This window comes from Lepisma saccharinum, chromosome 13, assembly GCF_977018435.1.
Source record: "Lepisma saccharinum chromosome 13, izLepSacc3.1, whole genome shotgun sequence".
Classification (NCBI taxonomy): Eukaryota; Metazoa; Arthropoda; class Insecta; order Zygentoma; family Lepismatidae; genus Lepisma; species Lepisma saccharinum.
Window position 1 is genome coordinate 56477424 of NC_139241.1, and position 23144 is coordinate 56500567.

Here is a 23144-nt window from a genome sequence, read left to right on the forward strand (position 1 = left end):
TAGAAATATGACATGCCTTGCTTGAGTCATTCACGTCTTATCAGTTCACGTGGGCCATAACTCATTTGTTTGTTTGGGTTGCAACTTGAATCTAACCCATGTGCCAGTTTCCCCTTACTTGAGTGAGAGATCTGCTTTGGTCTCTTTAGACTTTTTCCCTCTCTCGAAAAAGTGTTTTCAGTTGTGTGAGCGCGCAGTGATTTTTACTTTTTTAAGTGATTTCTGAAGTGTCATATTCGTGCATTACACTCGCGTGTGTAGTGATCGCAATGGATCATAGTAAAAAGGGTAACTGTAACGTTCACAGTATAATATTAATATTAATAATTACATATAATTATCATTATATATACAAAAGATGTAACACCTTCATTGTGAAGGAAGGTCATCATTTCCCGGCGACATGAGCTAGCGCCGTATTGGCAACACTGTGCGGTTTCTCCATAAGCCGTTGTGTCTTCTGAACGTGAAAACGACTCTGGACGAAGTTGATTTGCTCTCTGAGCCACGTGATCATTTGGTTTCTCGATACGAGATGAAGTTGATTGGCTCTATGAGTCACGTGTGAGCTATTACATCTGACGTTATATCAGGGTGAGTGAGCTACATCTAGGAAGGTATATTAGAGAATGAATTTGAATTTTATTGTATACCAAACGTAAAAATCCCATGAAGTTTACCAGAAAATGTGTCTTCTTGATACAAATTGAAGAATTCTCTATTTCGATTTCATTTAATTAATATACCAACTGCACCACTTTTTAAGGTAGTAAATATGTTTCAATAATTTTACGACGCAACTTATACTATTTAGTTTAAGATCGAGAAGTCCCGATTGCAGTGCCACTAGTGATGAAATGTTTAAAATGTAAATAACTAATCACTGTTGTTGATTTAGCTTCATTTCACTTACTTTGTTGTGTCACAAACTTAACTAAAAACTGAAACATTGTCCAACTTTTAACTTTTCTGAAAATTATAATTGTTTTCCAGCCTATATCATATCTATTTTGGTTCTTTTGCTAACGCTGCTGAGTTCGTTTTAAAGTCTACTTCTTTCGCAGAAAGGTTAATCGGGACTGGACCTATATTCTAAAGTTCAATCCGAACCACTAGATCTTCTGTACTTTTCACCATGTAATTTGTTTCGCTTTGTTTCACAAGGAACTTCCTGCTATAATCTGTGAGCTAATATGCCACTTTTTCTGCTGTGTTTTTCACCATTTATTTATGTTGCTTAGTTTCACAAAGAACTTGGAGCTATAATCTGTGAATTATATGCCACTTGCTCTGCTTTGTTTCTCACCATTTATTTGTGTTGCTTAGTTTCACAAAGAACTTGGAGCTATAATATGTGAATTATATGCCACTTCCTCTGCTTTGTTTCTCACCATTTATTTATGTTACTTAGTTTCACAAAGAACTTGGAGCTATAATATGTGAATTATAAGCCACTTCCTCTGCTTTGTTTTTCACCATTTATTTATGTTGCTTCGTCTCACAAGAAACTTGGATCTATAATCTGCGAGTTATATTCCACTTCCTCTGCTGTGTCTTTCACCATTTGCTAATATTACTTAGTTTCACAAAGAACTTGGAGCTATAATCTGTGAGTTATATACCACTTCCTCTGCTGTGTATTTCACAATTTACTTATGTTGATTAGTTTCAGAAAGAACTTGGAGCTATAATCTGTGAGTTATATACCACTTTCTCTGCTGTGTTTTTCACCATTTATTTATGTTGCTTAGCTTCACAAAGAACTTGGAGCTATAATCTGATAGTTATACGAGGCCACTTCCTCTGCTATGTTTTTAACCATTTATTTATGTTGCTTCGTCTCACAAGGAACTTGGTGCTATAATCTGTGAGTTAAATGTGAAATGTAGAACTGAGTTCCTTGTGCAACGAAGCAACATAAATAAATGGTGAAAAATATAACAGTTTCCTTTTGTAAAATGCTTATTTTTCATGAGGACATTTTGTAGATTGTTCTTGTAAAATAAGGCAGGATGTTGGCCGAGTGCGTTAAGTAGTCCACTCAAGATTTCTCTACCGAAGGTTCCGGTTTCGAATCCCACTTTCTTGAGAACGTTCTTTTAATCACATCGCCAAGATTAATTTAAAGAAGGTGGAGGTAGGGCCCACACATTCACAATCTCGGTCATTGGAGGTGAATTGATCAGCACCACGCTCCAGCCGTCTTCGACCCTCACGGTTGACTCCAGGCATCCATTTATTAGAGGTTGGGTGAACATCCAGGGTTGCTCAATGCGATTGCCTGGCTGGAAAAAATTACTCACCTTGTGGGTGGAACCCGAGTCTCCAGCGTGGCAGTCAGACTAAAGAAGTAAGAAATATATGTACTAATAAAGAGATTATAAAATGCAAATTTCTGGAAAGCATTACAAGCTCTCTGAAAATAAAATGGTGGAATAGTTTCTCGAAAACTCTTCCTAAATAATCACAAATCTCCTTTCTATCCTTCTCTTCTTCTTTCTCTTTCACTGTCATTTCTCTCTCTATGTATTAATTTCTCCTTTTCTTACTCTTCTTTCTTTCTTTTTCTTCGTTTCTCTCTCTTCTTTATATTTTTATCTCCCCTCTCTTTCACACTTTCTATTTCTCTCTCACTTCTTTGTTACTTTCTCTTTTCTTTCTCTCTGTTTTCTCTCTGCCCTTTCTTTCTAACTTTCTCTTTTTCTCTTTCCTTTTTTCTATCCCTTTCATTGTTTTCTTACTCTCTCCCTCTCTCAAAGGTCTCTCTTACTTTGTTTTTATTTTTTCTATCTCTCCTCTCTCTCTCCTTCTCCTCTCTACTCGCCGGCCCCCGTGGTGGAATGGTTAGCACATCACGCTACGACGCTAGGGGTTCCCGGGTTCGAATTCCGGCATAGGCGTGGATGTTTGTGAGTGTCCATTCATCAATTTCATCATGTCATCACTCATCTCCATCTTCGCAAATTAGCCAAAAGTGGCACAAATAAAGGAAATCAAAATCCTCTCTACTCAGTGGAAGAGGAGAGAGAGAGAGGAGAAGTTTCGTCCCTTTCGTATCACAACTGTTTCAGTGTCTTGCACGGTTGATGTTCACGGAAAAACCTCAACATCACAATGTTAATTAGTGTACGGTATGATTCTGACGAATGCTCTCTTCCATTATATACACCCCAGTGGAAACAGAGGGGTGTTTATGGTTCACACAGGCGCTGTTGAAGCAAGAAGCAACTGATTGAACCCGATACTCACTTAAGGATCCCTCGTTCCCACGTCGACAGTAAAGGAAGAGAAGGAAGAAAGAAGGCAAAGCGATTATAGAGACTCTAATCATAGGTCTCTTGGATAAGACGATTACTCCATTTCTGGGAGGGGGCTTCTTCCCTGCAACTTTAATTAATTGAAGGTGGCAATTATTGGTATAATCCCCTGGTGAAACTTCTGCGGAGAACCATCAGGGGTGAAACACTACTCCAGGCCGAACTTCGGTCGGTTGGATCTATATTGAGAAGCTCCATGGGAAACATAACAGCAGCGGCACCTGGCGAGAAAGGGCGAAAGGAGAGTGAGAAATGCGAACGAAGGACAGGAACATTTTGTTAGCGGTGGGAATAGGTTCGTTCTGGAGGAGCCGTAGTGGGTTCTGTGGCAACGTAATGGTCCCTAAGAAGGATGTGTCACTTAAAATGTCAGGCTGTGTGCACCGTCTCGAGGTATTTGCATCCTCGAGGTGGTATGTTTCAAGGGAGACTTCAAGAGTGCTGTTCTCTTGCTCGTTCGAGTGTACAGGAAGTGCTCCCATTGCTGATGCGGTTGAGGAAATTAGAGTTGGTAATGTTCCCTAGGACCGATTCAACTTGTATTACGCCTCAGTAATGGTAGGGCTTTGTGGAGAAATGAAGCACCACTCATCGCTCATGGAATACAGCAAGGAGTTCCGTGTGAAATAAAGCAGCATAATTGAAATAAAAACATACTAACACATCACTCGCAGAATATAGCACCAAGTTCCATGTGAAACAAAGCATAATTTATTTGTTAAAATAGAACATAGCACTTCACTAATCACCACAGAATATAGCACTGAGTTCGTGTGAATCAAAGCACCATATATAAATGGTGTAAAACACAGCAGAGGAAGTGATACATAACTCACAGATTATAGCACCAAGTTCCATGTGAAACAAAGTATAATTTATTTGTTAAAATAGAATATAGCACTTCACTAATCACCACAGAATATAGCACTGAGTTCGTGTGAAACAAAGCACTATAGTATATAATTGTTGTGTAACACACAACAGGAAGTGATAAATAACTCACAGATTATAGCACCAAGTTCCGTGTGAAACAAAGCATAATTAATTTGTTAAAATAGAACATAGCACTTCACTAATCACCACAGAATATAGCACTGAGTTCGTGTGAATCAAAGCACCATATATAAATGGTGTAAAACACAGCAGAGGAAGTGATACATAACTCACAGATTATAGCACCAAGTTCCATGTGAAACAAAGCATAATTTATTTGTTAAAATAGAACATAGCACTTCACTAATCACCACAGAATATAGCACTGAGTTCGTGTGAAACAAAGCACCATACATAAATGGTGTAAAACACAGCAGAGGAAGTGACACATCACTCACAAAATATAACACCAAGTTCCATGTGAAACAAAGCATAATTTATTTGTTAAAATAGAACATAGCACTTCACTAATCACCACAGAATATAGCACTGAGTTCGTGTGAAACAAAGCACCATACATAAATGGTGTAAAACACAGCAGAGGAAGTAATACATAACTCACAGATTACAGCACCAAGTCCCTTGTGAAACGAATTAGATGGTGAAATATACAGCAGAGGAAGTGATACATAACTCACAGATTATAGCACCAAGTTCATTGTGAAACGAAGTAACATATAAATAAATGGTGAAAAATATAGCAAACCAAGTGGTCATATCAAGAACTTCATGCCAAATGGAACAACATAATTAAACGAGGAAACAGAGTGCAGCGAGCGATGTATTTCTCATGGAACAAAACACCGAAGTTCTGTGTTAAGGAAGCGACGTAATCAACTGGAGAATAACATAATGATGCTAGTGACACATGTATGACTCATGGAAGAAAGCACCGATTTATGTGTGTCAAAGAACTCAACAGCGACATCAAATGGAGTCCGATTCGTCTTAGCACGAAAGGCTAGTGTAAACAGAAATCTACCTGGAAATGTTATGCAGTCCTGCGAGGCTCTGGCGTCTGTTTCCATACACAGCTAAGATACACTGAACTACATATCAACATGGAGATACTGACTATGTTCACTAAAGTTCCAATTTCACTGAGTCTTTCTCTTCACGGTCCACATTTGAGAGCCCACTACCACAGACAAATTACGGTTATACGTGTGCTACTGGGCTTCGAGCGTATACCGTTATTTGCTCGAGAAAAGAAGCTCTAAATTTCGCGCGCTATCTAGCGTCGTCCGTGTGAACTATTTGGCGCTCGAGCGAAATACTCTTCCTGCAGCATTCCAACTACATAAAAGGGTTAACATTTGGGTACCCTTAATCCAGGCACGTATCTAGAAATATGTTTCAGGGGGGTTCGAACCAAGTGTCTCAGAAATAATAATAATAGTAATAATAATAATGTTTAATTAAAAATAACTATATTAAATCAAATTAATATTAATTATAATCACAATACATACATCAATATTATATTATTATTACACGAATAGGTAAAAAGACTGTATATGAACAGAGATATAACAGTGCATATTCATTACGTAGCTTACCTGTAGTTAAGATCGGAATATTTACATAAAAACAAGTGCCCTGGCAAATGAAATTAATGTCAAATAAATGAATAATTGAAGATTTATCGAATAACAAAAATTATGTTAGCCTACATATAGTTGGAGAAAAGTAAGTTTCTGATTGTTTTATGCATATTATTTTGAGTAGTAGTGTACATAAATCTTCTTTGTAATGTCATTCAAAGCCGTATGGTCCCAATATAATCCTTGCCTTGTAGAAAGTTCAGAGGAAATTAATAACCATTATAGGAGCCCGGAAGGGGGGGCAAGGGGTCCATGCCCCCCCCTGGAAAAAATACCTTCCTTGCCCCTCCCTGGAAAAAGACCGCGGACGTCCATGATAACCATCGATTATGCAACGAATGCTAATATTTTCATTACTTAATTTTAGTACTTGGTGAGTCTTTCGGGGGGTCCAAACCCCTCGACCCCCCTTAAATACATCCTCCCTGTCCTTCAAAGCCGTATGATCCCAATATAATCCTTGTCTTCTAATAAGTTCAGAGGAAATTACAACAAATGCTAAACGAGTATATTGTCATTATTTAATTTCGTACTTATTAAGTCTTTCGACTAGGGGGGGGGGGTCCCGGACCCCCTAAATACGTCCTTCGTGTCGTTCAAATCCCTATGATTCCAATATAATCCTTGCCTTCCAATAAGGTCAGAGGAAATTATACAACAACGTCTAAACGAATATATTTTTCATTATTTAATTTTATTACTTGATAAATCTATCTAATGTTCATTGTGTATACAGGCTATATTATTATCTTTATTTCCATAAGATTCTATGTAATAAAGGTCTACGACAGCGAGAAACAAGAAGCAACCCTACTCCTATATTTCTAAGGCTTGTATTCTGCTCACAAGCTTACAGGTCAACTCCAGATCCCTCCAACCTCCACCGAGGCAAATGGGGGCAGCACAGTCTCCTTTAAAACAGGGAAATTTTCTCATGCAATGTTAAATTCGGTCCGTTGCTGCACTTCTGCCTCGGGGCTGGCTCTGATCTAACCAGAATCCAAGAGAAGATTTGGACGAATGAAGATGAAGAGGTCTTCAGAGGGAAGGACCCCTGATTGAACCCCAGTCAGCATGTCCCCCGCCGTATACCTGTGGAATGGAGCTGCATGGAAAGGCTGGGAGAAGGGAAAGAACTCTTCCGAGAACTTTGGAGCCAAGAGGAAGAAGAATGGGGCTAAACTTTTTAATGCATTCTTGAGAGGCTTTGGGAAGGTGTAGATATATTTCCGGTACACGGCGCGAAACAGGTCGATAATAATATATCTAACTTCAATGCACGTTAGTGATGGCCTCGGGGGCAAATTCTGACACTGAAGAAGATTCTTTTCGAACAAAGCTAGGGGTGTGCGTTAAAGTTGTGAGGAAACATGGTCTTCAAGACGAACTGTAGAATGTCGTGAAATTAGAGAATTCTTGACAAATAAGACAGCTTTAATGGAGCAATGCAATATAAATGGATACTGAAACAAGAGTGTCTCATGGTGTAGCCATACCATTCTGGGTACCAGTTAAAAACAGAGGTGTTCAACATACGGAGGGCAACCTTCATGGACAGTGGGAGCCATTAGGGGGGCGCAGGGGGCTGGTGCCCCCTTTTTTGGCACTTTCATCCCCGCACTATGCTGAATACGGATGGACGATATCCGTAATTTGATATGGCGATATATCTTCAACTTAAATATTGTCACATACAATACGATACGATATTTTTTCCGTATCGTGATATCGACTATATATCGTATCAACGATATATATCGCGAAATATCGTGATGATATATCGCGGACATGATATATATATATATCGCCAAATATCATGACGACATTTCGCGGAAACGATATATATAGCCAAATATCGTGATGATATGTCGGGGACATGATATATATCGCCAAATATCGTGATGATATGTCGCGGACATGATATATCGCCAAATATCGTGACGATATATCGCGGACAAGATATATATAGCCAAATATCGTGTCGATATATCGTGGACATGATATATATCGCCAAATATTGTGACGATATATCGCCGCCACGATATGTATCGTCAAATATTGTGTCGATATATCGTGGACACGATATATATTGCCAAATATCGTGACAATATAGGGCCAAAACGATCGCTAAAAAATCGTGACGAAATACCGTCTACTTCATATCGCCTGCACGATATTTTTCAATATCGTGATATATAGTCTGGATGATATATCGCCAAACACTAATGCTTATCTACTAAGGGATAGTAAACTCTCCTGCCCCGCTCCTCCCCGTTTTGGAGCCCTTCGACGCCACTGCTCATGAGCGAAAACAAACCTCCTCCTCCTCCCCCCCCCCCCGAAGACTTATGAGGTCGTGTTGGTTCAAGGCGAGGGCGTTTGAGGGTGACGGCGAGGACGAGCTGCGAGGGTGAGTGCAAACCTTGCGGTGCAGTACGACTGAGTCTGTACCGATACCAATGGCATCGGTATGGAAAATATCAGCTGGAATTTAACCACGTATACTGACCGATACTTCTCCAGGTATGTCAGGGTCCACAAAAAAACTGCGCGTCCCTTTCGCGGATTCTAAATATCCTTGAAATTAGGCAAAATACGTAACGTACAGTCACCAGCAATAAAACTGGGATACTTATATTCTGAAATACACGCTTTCTTGCAAGGCGCTATGTGTGTTGCCTAACTCAACGGTGATAAGTGGCCTGTAACGGTAACAGGTAACAGGTACCTGTGCGATCTCCACCGAACACCTCTAACTCGTTTATTTCGTGATTTTTAATATTCGTACTTACCTATTCTGCATTGCGAAATATTCTTTAAGATGGCATTTTTGCTACTTTCACGAAAATAATTCCAATTTTTCACATTAGCAGTGATTATTTATTATTCTTCCTTTTTTGGCTTCCGTAACACACAATATGGCGGGCACAGCTTGAGTCGCGTTGTTGAATCATGAGGGTATGAAGTGTTTCCAACCTTCGTAACCGAAAAATACCTGAATAGCCCCACAAACCATTGACGGATAGCCCCAAAAACCATTGACGGATAGCCCCGACAACCATTGACGGATAGCCCCAAAAACCATTTACGGATAGCCCCACGAACCATTTCCGGCAAGGTTAGGTTAGGTTCGGTTAGGTTAGGCAAGCATAGTTAAAATGAGTTCGTAAAACAATGCGATACAGCTTTAAAAAAAATCGCCTTCACTTCTTGCAAAACAACGGCCTGGTTGGAAACACTGACATGGGGTTACGTCATGAAACGTAGTACGGAACATCCGGTTGACGTAGAGGAAGCAAATACAAGCAACGGTCATTGTGCGTCGGAGAGATATTTTTCTTCAAAAATACATGAATTCCCGGTCGAATAGATTCCACGATGGAAGAAAATACCTCCACGAACTTTCAGAATGCTACAGAAACTCATTTCCGTATGTTTCTTCTGTAAAAATGAAGAAATCCGTTCGGCGGAGATCGCATTGTTACCCGGTAAAATTCCATTGACAACTTCTACCACCGCTGTAGAGTTTGGCAACACACATAACGAGTTACAAGGAAGCTAGTATTTGAGGATTTAAGTAGCCCAGTTTTATTGCTGGTGACTGTACATTATTTTTGAAACAGCATTGGCGGGAGAAATAGATTTGGTGATTAAATTATGTGCAGTTCCGAATATTTTTAAAGCATAACTCTAGTAGATATAGTTCTTAAACGTTCTGAACTATTTTGAATCTTTTAAGTATTGGCATCAATGAGAATCAATAAGAGTATTGGAATTTGTATCGGCTCCAAGTAGTATGGTCTCAACGTTAAATTACAGAAATATGTTTTCAAGAAAGGTAGAACGCCAGAGGTTCAGAGTTCGAATCCCAGCCTAGGCATGGGTATTCTTCGCAAGTGACCCTTCATCCTAACCGTCGTGATTAGCCGAAACGTAACAGAAAAGTGATGCCAAGTACGAAAAACGATGTTTTCGTTTAATAAGAGAAAACTAGATGTCGGTGTTTTCGTGATTGCAAATACATTCAACTTATCAAATCTTGAACAGGCATAGGATTTGAGGAACTTGATCTAATTTGAGTGAAAGTTTTGTTCCTTCGGAAGAATTAAATGATTTTTATTAAGGAAGTATTATTATTGAAGTCGATGGGTAGTTTACTTGCTTTCAACGAGTGACTTTAGTACAAAATAATAACCAGAACAACAGGAGAAAAACTGCGATTATACTGAACGAAACCGGTATTTAAGTGAGGCAGTTGAGAGATTGTGAAACATTTACAATGTCAAGTATGGAGCTATGTAAAGTTGTAAGATTTTGAGTCATGGATTAAATTGTTTTTTGTACATAAAATCGAACACAAGCATGACATTATATTACCTTGGTTGATAACAGAGAGCATTGAAGATATGCGTTTCTCAAACTAATAATTGTGGGAGGAGCCACGACGACATTTTAAACCCGGCCCCCAAACGAGTATATTGAATTCCGCTGCAAGTGAGATCGTTTTAAGAGCCAGTTCGAAAGCTTTCCCAAAGTCGAAACCGATCCACGAACACCCTCATTAACCTACACATAAGTGCATTGTGATCAAAGACAACGGCCGCGTAACAGGCAACATAAACAGGGCTCTTCATCGGAGGGCATAAACCTGTCAATTCCTTAGCAACATGTCGAGGATAGTTTGTGCCTCGTAAAGCTCCTTAATTGCAAGAAACGACAACGCCGACGTCCCTGAACGCTTTACACGTAATATCCTTGGAAGTTATGCAACCGCGAATACGTACCTGTAAAGCGCGACGCGGCGTTCTTCAATCCAGATCTTCTTTTGTCCTCGGAGCCGTTCCTTTCGTTTCCTCATGTGCGTGCCAAGGTTTAATGTCTCGCAGAAGGAGAAACATGAGTTCGGTTCTTGTAATTAGCCGTGGAATCCTCGATAACCGTAAATCTGCTTCCCCGCTTGAAATCGATAAGCGTTGCTAGCGCCAATTCTCCCTAAAATTCCTGCGGGAGCCTCCTCCTGATATACGCAAGCACCGCTTTTTTTTTTATTATGCATGCCTAGCGCTACTCGAAACAAATAAATATCCAGCCGTAGTGCTATTAGGGAAGTTTGCAAACGGCGAAATGGCTTTCAGCGGCCGATCCATTTGGCAACTGAAGCACTTTGTTTTGTTTGCGCGGTTCAGGACAGAACATACTTACTTGAGTAACGTGTTTAGTATTTAAGATGCGTAGTTGTCACTTGTTAACCTTTTTCAGTAAGACTACTGCTCTTGTTTCAAAATACTTAGTCGTGGTGAAGCCAGATGGCGTCGTTCATGTGATTGTCTTTTCATTTCAAGTTCATAGGATCTAGATTATATTATGTCCAATGCGGTGAAATACAGCTTCATCTTGCTCTGTCCACGTGTAACCTGGCGTGTAAACATTATTGGAGCGATCAAATGCACACACATTACACCAACCTGCTTCTAATTCACTAACACTTGGTAATTATCTACGATTAACATGTAAACACGGTCACAGCTCTCCAGAACACAACTCTTTCACGTTATATGCGTTTACGTTTCCATTGTTGTTAGTTCTCCACTTCTGTAAGATGATGTGACACAAATTTCGCCGAAATTTACACATGACAAGGTCCTTTGCTGACATGTTGTGCACAGCTGATGGTGAAACGCTCAATGTAACTCCTAATTCTTTACATGTCTGTAGGCGGGCTTTTTCCAGAGGTGCGAAGTGCATCCAGGTGATGTTGATCTGTTGCGGTTCGAGGGTACCCTCCGTTGTGTTGTTAGGCAGCTGATTCACCGACAACTGGAAATTCATTGATTGATTGATTTGGTGTTTTATGGTTTTAAGACCACTTTTTGCACATTAACGCTAATCGTGACTGGACCTACAGCTTAAAGTTGAATCCAAAGCACTATGTGCCTCCACATTGTATCAAACCCGGTACCCCTTGATTACAAGGCAACGACGCTACCACTGTGCATCAGGGGAGCACCGATAACTGGAAATATCCTTGCCCGTCTAGCCACGGTGCGATATGTAAGAGCTGAGTCACCAAGCCTCCTGCAATCCCTCGGTAATTTGCAATGCGTTTGGTCTACGTTCAACCTGAGAATTTATGTACAATCGGTGTTCGTGGCGCGTAAACATTACTGATTCTAATTCACTAACGTGAGGTAATAATTTGCAACCAACGCGTAAACACGTTCACATAACTCTCACAAAACTAGTTGGTCATTTGTCACGCGACCACTAAAAGAATTTGTTCCAAAAGTGATGCCACTTCAAGAAAAAAAGCACTCTATCTTCCAGCGCAGTGTCTTCCTGAGGCAGCGATTACCGTAGCCAGCAGCTACAAAGCTGGAGGTCTTAGGTTCGAATACTGTGCCAGATATTCCGCCAAAAACTCCGTGGAGTTGGAGCAACTACACTGCGAGAAACATTTGTAAAACGAATATTCATTGGTCGACGAGTGATCAACTCATTTGAGTCCCATCGCTGAAGTCAGCTAATATTGCTTTTGAGAAGCTCCCCTTACGATGCTTGATCAACACTGAAACTTTACTGTGATTCCACAGAAATCAAATAGGATACCGATAACACCAAAGGCAAGGGTGCTACCTAGCGGGCATCAGCATTAATAGTTGCAACAAAGTTCGATGGTTAGCGCGGTATAAATTTACAATACCGGAAGTATCTCCGATTGCTTTGAAATTACGCATACCCACTAATTTCGGATTCGTAATCAAGAATCTGAAGTTAAAAATTGGCGGTCACTTCCAGAAATTGCGAAATTACGTGCACATATTAACGCAATGATTGTCGATACACTATTATGGTAGCCATGTTTGATGATGTGAACATGTGAAGTTCGCTATTCGTTACGGATATGCATTTGAGAAAATGGCGTCTTGTATAAGGTGGAAAAAATGTTTGCCCCATAAACCATTCACGGTAAGGTTAGGTTAGGTTAGGTTAGGCAAGCATAGTAAAAATTAAGGGTCATCATGAACATAGTTTTGAAACGCTGATCATTGCAAAAAGAAGTTGTTTTCTTCATAAATCAAGGGTGCTTGCTCCGGAAGCACTTCTTTCGAGTTATCTCGCAATTTCTAGATGTGACCGCCAAATTTCAAGTGCAGATTCGTGATTAGGTCAAAATTAGTGAGTATGCCGAATTTCAAACAAATTGGAGATACTTCCGGTATTGTAAATTCGCTCCGTTAGCGCAATAGGCGTGTATGAAAGGGGGCATGGGAGAAAATTCCCATGCTACCAGTAAGTGTCTCCCCTTCTTTCACCCGGCATAAATAATAAACCCACTTTTACCTAGAATAGAAGTTTTTCATTTAACAATGAAATCTCATCCTCCCCCAAACGTTTGTTCGTTCAGGAAACCAAATCTCTCCCGAGCCACACAAAGAGTATCTTCGGAAATTTTGTTACGGTGTAGGTTGAAACTGTTTGACCAATTTAGCTCAAATCCTGTACCAGAAGAGACTCCAATCTTTCATGCTTCTCCAAAATTACAACTAAAAAACAGTAAATTAATGGAAGTTATCATAGTCAAAAAGTTTAAATTTTTCCACCCTCGCTCCTATTCAAAACTACGCAATATATTTTAAAATTGTAGCCCAAGTTTTACTTTAATAATGCTGTGTGTTCTAAGCAGAAACCTAACTGTCTTTGAATTTTCAACACTCACAACTTCAGAGAACAATTTCCGTCAAATGCAATGTCAGGCCTGTTAACCGAGGAGTGTCCATTTATCGCTTCATCAATTTCATCATATCGCCACTCATCCTGATCGCGATTAGCCAAAAGTGGCAAAACTACATTACCAAAATCAAGTCACCTAGAGTTTTTAAACCAGAAAATTTATCATTTTTCGCGTAGTCAATCTGCGTTTTCGGGGGATTTTTGCACATAGTGCCGTTACCGAAGCTCCAACCTATATTGTTATGCAATTCCTAGTATTATGAGTTCTTGATTAACATTTTAGGACATAAATCTGCGCAGTTGTCCTACCAAATTTAGATTTAACTCTGAAAAAAAGAAACATGTTTTTTCTTTCTTCCGTTTCCGAGTCACGAGATCATCCCCAATAAAACCAAGCAGGACAATGGAGAGGCTGTATACTACAGGGACTCAATTATTCACCGCTGAAAGGGTGTTTTTGGCTTGCGTAGATGGTGGAGCCTGATAAGAGCTCGACAATGCAAGTCTCGTTTGTGTGTGTGTGTGTGTGTCTGTGTATACAGAGAGGCACCTACCCTTATCTGCTGTTTTTTTTTTTCTAGTGTTGTGGAGACAAGCAAGATTACACACGCTGTAAAACAACTGTAATTAACAGCCAACGACAAGCCAATGATTAGCTGCGGACGTCGCAAGCAAAACACGAAAAGTTCCCATAACACCTGGAAGTACAACGAGAATTTACGAGCGATTAGTTACGCAACGGTCTAATGAGGAAGCGAGTTGGGACGGGTCACGTGAGCTCGCCGTAACTGCTGCCACCTATACGAGTTAATTCTCAGGTCGTAAAAGTTCCTCGTTTTGTGGGTGTGTTTTCTTGTGGGTGCTCGAACGAGTTCGAATCGGTTACGCATCCGGCGATTGCTGTGAATATAATCACTGCAAACCCAGCAGGAACAACGTTCAATATCACCCTCCTTCATTTTCACCAAAGAGAAAATGTTACATACAGGACAAGGAGGTTATACTTAACATATTCACGTTATAGACTGTAGTTTCTTCTCTGAACTTCTTGGTCATCAGAATTATAGTATTCTGATGTGATAGAGGTAAGCTGCACTGAAAATATTCAATACGTAGTACAGGGTGGTTCATAATATGCAAACACCTGTATAAAATAAATACGGATAGAGAAACTTTAATCAAAGATCCAAATGAATGATACAGGAAACATGTTAGAGCATGTTACCAACATGACAACCAACATCAATTCAGCCATCTTAGAATCAACTCTTTTTTTTTAATACAAAGATGGACATGTGACTTTATAATGGGATAGAATATGAAGGGAAAACGACGGCATTGTTAAGCATAATTGGATAGTTTAATGAAGAAAGTAACTCGTTACTGACGCTGTTACTTTGCTTTCAAAAGTAACATATTACTTTTACTTTTCTTCCAGAAGTGACGTTACGCCGTTAACGTTACTTTGCTTCCAAAAGTGATTTCTAGTTACTTTGCTTTCAGAAGTAATGTTTTGCCATTAGCGTTACTTTCATTCCTGGAGTAACTTTTTGCCATTAGCGTTACTTTGATGCCAGAAGTAACGCCTCGCCGTTAGCGTTACTTGCTTCCAGAACTAAGGTCTTGTCGTTAGCGTTACTTTGTTTCCAAAAGCATTATTGTTACTTCGCTTCCAGTAGTAACGTGTTTCATTTTACATTTTCAAATAATTGGAACATTAATGTTTACACAAGTACCATATCTGATTAGCAGACCACGCTCTGGCGCTAAATAAGAATGATACAGGAATACAAACTTTTGCTGATATTAGAAGAACAGAACAATGCGGATGAACGACAATAAGATGAATGGAACATTTGTACCCAATTACGCTAGCCACTAGACCAACAACGGTCCAAGGCCTATGATCCTCACTTTTCAACAGTGTCTGTTGATTCGACAGAATAATTTTCTCATTGTAAATCCTGATTGGATTTAGAAAAAAGATCGCATCCTCTACTTCAATATTATCGTGAAAAAAATATTTCTCTTTCCTCCCAGTCATCAAAATTTGCGATTTTTTACCTTCCTGCTTCAATTTCCAGGAGTGGCTTCCCAATAGAGTTTCTGTACGTCCCCCTGCGTTCCGGCTTCATGATCCTGCCCTCTACCCCTCCTCCTTTCTCTTTCGCCAAATCCGTTTGCAACTCACGTTGCCTGGACCCCTGTGAAACAATTAAGTCTGATTGCTGTGTGACCAATCAATTTGCCGCGCTATCCAGCATCAGAAAGAACTGTATCTTCAAATCCCCAGCCTGCGTTTTTTTTATCGGACATTCCCCGTTTTGTGTCTATATTCTCGGTATTTTGCTTCATCATTCGTTTTACTCACTTCCCCTCTTCGCTCTCTTTTATCATCACCCTATTGCTTCTTTTTCTCTCATGTAAATACTTTCTCATTGTTCTGTATCTTTGCCCGTCTCTATCTATTGATATATTCTCTCTCTCTCTCTCATTTCTTTGTTTATCTTTATCTATGCCCTCTGTCTGCCTCTCTCCCTCTGTCCTTCTCTTGCTCTATCTGTATCTCACCATTTCTCTCTTTCTCCTTACATTCTCTCCTAATTTTGCAGCATACTTCTCTATTTCTGTCTCTCTTTCCATATCATCTCTCTCCCTTTCTGTATTCTTTAGCTCTCTCTTTTTCTCAATTTATTTCCCATTTATGTCGCTCTCCTTTCTGTATCTTTATCTATATCTCTCACCCTCTCTCTCTCTCATTTTTTGTCTTTTTTCCCTGTGTGTTCATATTATCGCTTTCTCTTTTTGTATCTGGTTAAATTCTTATCACTTTCTATATCATATATTTTCTTTCTTTACATCTTTCGATCTATCTCTCTCTTTCTTTCTACGAGTTTTCTCTATCACATATACGTACATGTATTGTGTGTCTTTCTTATTTTCATTCGCGACAATGAAGATGAATACGGTTGTAAGTGAGGGTTGCTAGTATCTAGTGGAGCCTCATGAATCACAGCAACACTTGACAACGTTTCCTGTGGTAAGCCAATCAATGTTGAACGTAGCCGATGTTGTTCGCAGAACGTAGCTAATGTTGTTCCTACAACGTAACCTGGAACATTGCCTCAAAGGAGTCTTATGTTGTTCCTGAAACGTTGTCTCAGAGAAGCCCATGTTATTCCTAGAATGTAGCCTATGTTGTTTCTGGAAAGTTGTGTCAAGGGAGTCGATGTTGTTCCTACAACGTAGCCGATGTTGTTCCTGAAACGTTGCCTCAAGGGATCCAATATTGCTCCTAAAACATAACCGATGTTGTTCCTGGAACGTTACCTTATGGGAGCCGGTGTTGTTCCTAAAACGTTCACACCGGAACTGATATTGCCACCCGATCAAGGGCACACCCACCAGTGTTGCCACAATCTGTAAGCACAATTTCCCTTTGCAAGGAAAAAAAATCCCTTTCTCGCCCATTTTTTCCCTTCATCCAAGGAATTAATAATAATAATAATAATAATAATAATAATAAATATTATCATTGATCCATGTTCGTATGTATGTATAAAATGTTAAACAATTTAACTTTGAAATGCTACAACGCCAGTGGTCCCGGGTTCGAATCCCGGCCTGGGATGGCTGTTTTTGTGTGTCCATTCATAAATTTCATCATATCATCACTCATCCCCACCTTTGGAATTAGCCACCCACTCCCACAGCCTGGACATAAGGGTTAATGGTCAATACCTCCAGCCCTAACCGGTAGCCAGATGTGGACCAACCCAAATTCCACCCTTCCTTTTAGAACAAAGTATACGACATTTTTTTTTTAAAAAAAACATTCTCATTTTGAAAACTGGAATCTCTTATAATGTTTAATATAATTAATATTAGGTCTGTCTTAAAATTTCCCTGAAAATTCGCTATTTTTCATCGAATTTCCCTTTTCCCTTTTCACTTAAAATTAGCTCCAAATTTCCCTTCAAAAAGGGAAATTTCCCTTCATGTGGCAACACTGACACCCACTTGTCAGCCGCCAGTACAATAAGCGTTTAGTATAGTCACAGGAACTGTAATCCTATGATTCGTGTCCAAATCGTTAGGATGTCTGATTAGCTTTGTAGTAACATTCACGTTTCGCTACTCCCATGAACCAAAGAAAGGCGCCGTCTATAATAAACAATGGCGGCAGGAATGAACATAACTGCGGCCACATTACATTACGTTATCCTCAAATTCCTCCTTTCCCCTAACGGAAACTGCGGCATATGGGGGTCTGAGTCCTCTTCCTCAGTTTCTCTTCATAATTGCCCGACCAAGAGAGGGAGCGCTGGTAGGCCTGAAATACTATTGCCCGTAGTCATTTATGGTTTAGCCCAGGGTCCATAAATTGAGACTTGCGTCTGCTAAAATCCAGCTTACGAGAACCGTTGCGGTTAATCTCGACTTGCTTAGCGGATCGAGTAGGATAGGGGGGGAGAGCTTCTCATATTGTATTGCTGTGCTTTCTCCCCTACTATCTCTTTTATCTCTGCGACTATGCCGTTTCTTCCTCTTGGTTTTCTTTAATTCTGGTCGACGCTTCTGCAAACTTGCGTTTAAGATGATTTCGCTGCGAATGTGTATTCTAAAGACGAATGTTTACCCTTTCACTCTACGTTAGGGTACAGCGTTCTGTAAATTACTTCTGGAATAATCCACAAGATGGAGTTGCAGTAGTAATGCGCTTGCACAGAGATTATCTTTTCCAAATCCAATTGTTCTTTACCGAGTTTCTGTCATGACTATGTTGTATAATCACTGGAATAATGCTGTCAAATAAGGTTTACATTTAGACTGGATTTTTAATCAAATTTTAAAAGGATTTTCTAAGTCTCTCATGTAATCAGAAAAGGACAATTGCTAATTTACGCGATACAAAGTAGCTGAAGTGGCTCGGTGGCCGAGAGTCGTTGGCGATCGACAGAGGAGGCTGTAGGTTCGAGTCCTGATGCGGGTATGAGACGGGGAGGAGGTTGGTAGTAAGGTAGGTCCTGTGCTTTCGTCAATTGAACGGGGCAAGATGACGCGAAGTCTAATTTATCTCAATACGGCGTGTTGTTTTCTGAGCTGTGAACAGTTTTGACTCGTCCTCTGATCATCCACTGTTCTTGCCTACGATAAACGCTTCATCTTCGAGTTGTATACAAAAGTCAACTCTACGCTAGTGGCAACCCTGCTTGATCTTTCTCGAAATGCTCAAACAATTCACTTTGAAATTGTCACCCCAAACTGGTAGGATCTCTTAACACCAGAATCAATGTCTCAAGGCGAAGTCTCTGCTATCCACCCTAGCCACCTTCTACCTCAATTCTTTCTCCCTCTTTGCAGCGTTGACAGTCTATTCTTCTTTACGACAGAATTGACTCTGTGTATGCATATGTTAGTGTCACTCAGCTCAAGGTCAAACCTCTCACTTCTTTCTTTCATTCTCTCTCTCTCGGGCACGAGTCCTCCGAAAGGGCATGGGACTTGTTGGGAATCTATGCATTTTGGGATTTGGACAAGAAAATAATATCAATAAGCTAATGAAGCCCTTAGAATGGAAATTCCTTTGGATCTGAGATGCCTGCTGCCTGTGTACCGGTTCCCTTTTCCTCCCTTAGATGTCAATATGGCAACCAAGTGTTCAAATTCGCCTCCGAAAGGGAACGGCGAGATCTAGCTGGCAGAGAAAAGAACACATGCTGTCTCCAGGTCTCATGTGAGTGGATGGAAGCGGTCACGTGATGGCTGACAAGGTCTTCCAGCAGACGAGAGACTACCGAGTGGAGGAAGTGGCACCAGGATAAGCCTTCTGAGTTGTATACACACTATACTCTGTTACACCAGAATCGACTGTTTGAGTCACTCGGATCAAGGTCAAACTACTGTTTCTGCTTTTCTACCTTTTGCCTCTCTCAAAGCAGAGTTGACAGGTACAGATGTCCACTTGATTCGTCTATTCACATACTGAATGTATATTTGGATAAATAAAAAGTGTTATCATTGCATCCTTAGCTTTCGATTCAAAATAACAACTGTCGGACATCGTTTCTGACAAGTGGCTCTCCGAACTTTCACAGAAACACTTGCTTTAAAGGAGTAGGTTTCCGGGCGTAGTCATTGATGCAGAATTGCCACATCTCATGTTTCCGAAAACTTTTTGAATCTATTATGTATTCTCCACTATTTATATAAATAGTCGATGTGATCAATACGACATCTGACCTCTTTCTTTTCCCTTTTCTGAAGCTCCACGCTTTGCGGCAGCTGAAGCAGGAAGACGGGAAACTTCGTGGAGCGCCGCTGGGCAACAACTTCCGACCCCCTCAACAACTTCACCACAGACCAATCCGGACCAACATCGATTTCAACGTTAAGCAGGTGAGTGATTCCTTTTAGTTTTGTGAAACTAGATTTGAATATCATTAACCCTATGCAATGTGGTTAGAAAGTCTCATATGAAGCGAAGATGCACACAATCTTGAAAAATCTCACAAATATCAAGGATGAGTATACTTGGAATATAAGAAAGTCTCGTGTAAAGCAAGAATACACAAGATTCTCGCCGCATATAATAATACATGGAATGTAAGAGAGAGTCGATGAAAGTGAGTATTGTACGCAATCTCAAGAAACTTGAGAAACGAAAATGGCAATCTCAAAAAGTCTCAAGAGAAGAGAGGATACACAGAATATTATGTAGTCTCACTGAAAGCTCAATAAAGAAGAGTGTCCAGAATCCAAAAACCTGAAAAATCGAGGATGCTCTAGAATATTCAGAATCTCAGAAAGTATCTCATAAAGCAAGAATACACAGAATATGAGCAAGTCTGTCTAACAGAAAGAATGCTTCCATACTCAGAAAATCTCACACAGAAGACCCAGATGCATAGATTGTCACCAAGTCTCATGCTACCAAAGATGGATACAGAATCTTGGAAAGTATCGCAACAGCAAAGATTCACGTAAAGCGAAGTTGCATAAGGTTCTCGAAAAGTATTACAATATAAGAATACATTTTATGCATAAAACAATTCTAAAAATAGTACAGAGTTGTCAGTGTGTGCTCATCATATCCAGTGCATAGCGTGACTGAAGGAAGATAGAATACTGCACGAAATATATAGGAATCATTTCAATTTTAAGAGTAACGAAAATAACTAATATATAGTGTTCAGTTATCAGTTTGTTCAACTGTAACTATGAAAAAATTAGTGCAACGTAAAACATGTGTTCAATTATAATTTTGTTCTGTAATAAACATGGTTATCTGTAATATTTCGTCTGAGTAGTTCCTGAGATATACTGACGGACTGACGTACAAGCAGATGAAAATTTAAACTCGTTTAATTTCGTGGGGGTAAGGGAAGGGAGGAATGAAATAGGAGAGACATAATTATGCCTGAGCATGCAAATGAAGTCGAGTCACAAGTTATAGCTTGCCAAGGTACAGTTACGTTCCAGTTTGAGCGACCTTATGAACCCTAATTACTTAATTGCGATGTGTACAGCAACTCCGCCCCGTTCTCCACGCTCTAGCCATTTTGGAGCGAGGTGAGCTACCAAACTTGGGGAAACAAACAAGCATGTAAAGGATCGATAGTGGAAAAAGTTACGGGAAGGGGAAACTATCGGGTACAGGAATTTTGGAGGCCTCATCGGCAGTCAGTATGCTGCACAGCGAGAGGTCATGTTCTACGGGATCAAAACCAGTACCGAGTAACTCATTAGAAATCTACGACGTCAGGCGTTGTTGTTAAACAAACTCATATTAACAGAAGCCGCAACACGCTGACATAAACGAGTAATTAGTGGCTTTCAACACAGTTGCGGATCCAACTGCCGCATCAGCATCAGCGAAGGTTGTTTCAGCTGAGCTAGTGGTGCCATCTGTTGTTCGAAACGAGAAATAGAGTAGCATTTGGCAGTATTGGAGGATGACAACGTAGATATTGCTAACCTTTGGTGATAATTGAGGATATAATGTGGAAAAGTTTCCCTGTGATGTACGTTTGCATTTGCATGTGGAATTAGTTTCAAGACTCTTCATGGAGGCAACAAAACGAAGACCATCAGCATAATAAATACTGATTAAATGGATAATCCCAATTCTCTTCTGTATAACGTGCAAAACCTAGGTCCAAAAGTCACTAACAAACACAACTTCTAGAGTAGAAATGCAAATGCCTCACGGTTGAAAACCAAGTTGTGAAGGTTATTCACGTTTGGAGAATCCGTGTTTTAACACTGCTAACTCTAGTGTTATCAACTTGGCTGGTGTTAACACTCGTAGTGTATGCTAACCTACATACCGACTTAAGGCTGGGGGAGGGAAAGAAACGTTCTACTTCCCTCCCCCTAAATATATCAAGGGCGGCACAGTATCTTTTCCTCCTTCAAATATCCAGTCTTAATAAACAATTTTGACACACAGGTCGCTGCGGAATTCTTTTTATAAGAGTAGGCAAAATCAATGTTGTTCTCTGGGGTGGAATTTATGTATTGGAAATCCGTGATGTCATGTTTAACGGTCAATGGGGAAATAGAGAGAAAGAGAAAGAAAGAAAGAGGGAAGGAAGCAGCATACGATAAAAGAGGAGAAAACAGGTCAAAACAGTGGAGAGATGAAGTAAGAAAACAAGTAATGAAGAAGAAAAGAAGAAATAGAATCTAGAACACAGACATGAAGACGAAAATATTCCTCGTTATAAGGAAAACATAAATGTTCAAAAGGAATACGAATGAAAGAAAGTATTGAAGAAAACGTAAGGAATGGTTAAAAATGGATGACGTGGTTTCCACGGCAGCGTGCGTTGAGTGCTGGACTCACGATCTCGACATCAACGGTCCCAGGTTCGAGCCCCGCTATTGCGTGGATGTTTCTTCGTGAGTATTCCCTCATCCTCATCGCCGCGATCAGTCAAAAGAGAAACAAAGCTAAAAGAAGATAAGTGCAAATACTGAGCACATCTGAGAATCCGACGGCCTCACCTCTACGCATTCCACCTTCGTAGTGGACATCAGAAAGACCTTTGATCATGCAGATAAATATTCCAATCCACAAAAATTAGAGTAATGTAATCTAAACGTCCACACTGCTAGAAAATCCCATATCTATTTATCAGGTTACAATTAAAATGCTCGAAACTCACAGATTGGTAAATCGTCGTGCAAAACCACAGCCAAAAAGGATTTTGTTTTTATCCACGAAAATCTCGGAGCTCTGGTATTATGGGGATGAAGGTATACGTGACATATTTCATATTATTATCTGTAATTTTGCAGAGCGTTGCCAATGCAGCTGTAGCGAGGGGTAGAGCAAAAAAAAAAAAAAAAAACAAAGCAGAAAAAGTGGTCGCTAAACAAACGACACGGATTAACCATCAGAGAACAGCATTGCGTACCACAGTCCGCTGATCATTAATAGACAATAAAGTTGCTGAAGTGGCCAATAGAGGTCATGGCAGTTAAAAGGGTTAGCGAATTGGGATTTCCGCGGGACAATACCGAATATCGGATAACGCACGGAAGTTGCTGGGTA

General features: G+C 40.1%; 1 protein-coding gene across 1 annotated transcript in view; it reads left to right on the plus strand.

Annotated features, from left to right (window-relative positions):
* CARPB (Carbonic anhydrase-related protein B) overlaps positions 1-23144 on the plus strand; it is a 460462-nt gene that overhangs the window by 417437 nt on the left and 19881 nt on the right. Inside the window, exon 8 of the mRNA XM_083133565.1 lies at positions 19853-19984. Within this exon, the coding sequence (XP_082989691.1) occupies positions 19853-19984 (132 nt within the window). The remainder of the gene's footprint in view (positions 1-19852; positions 19985-23144) is intronic.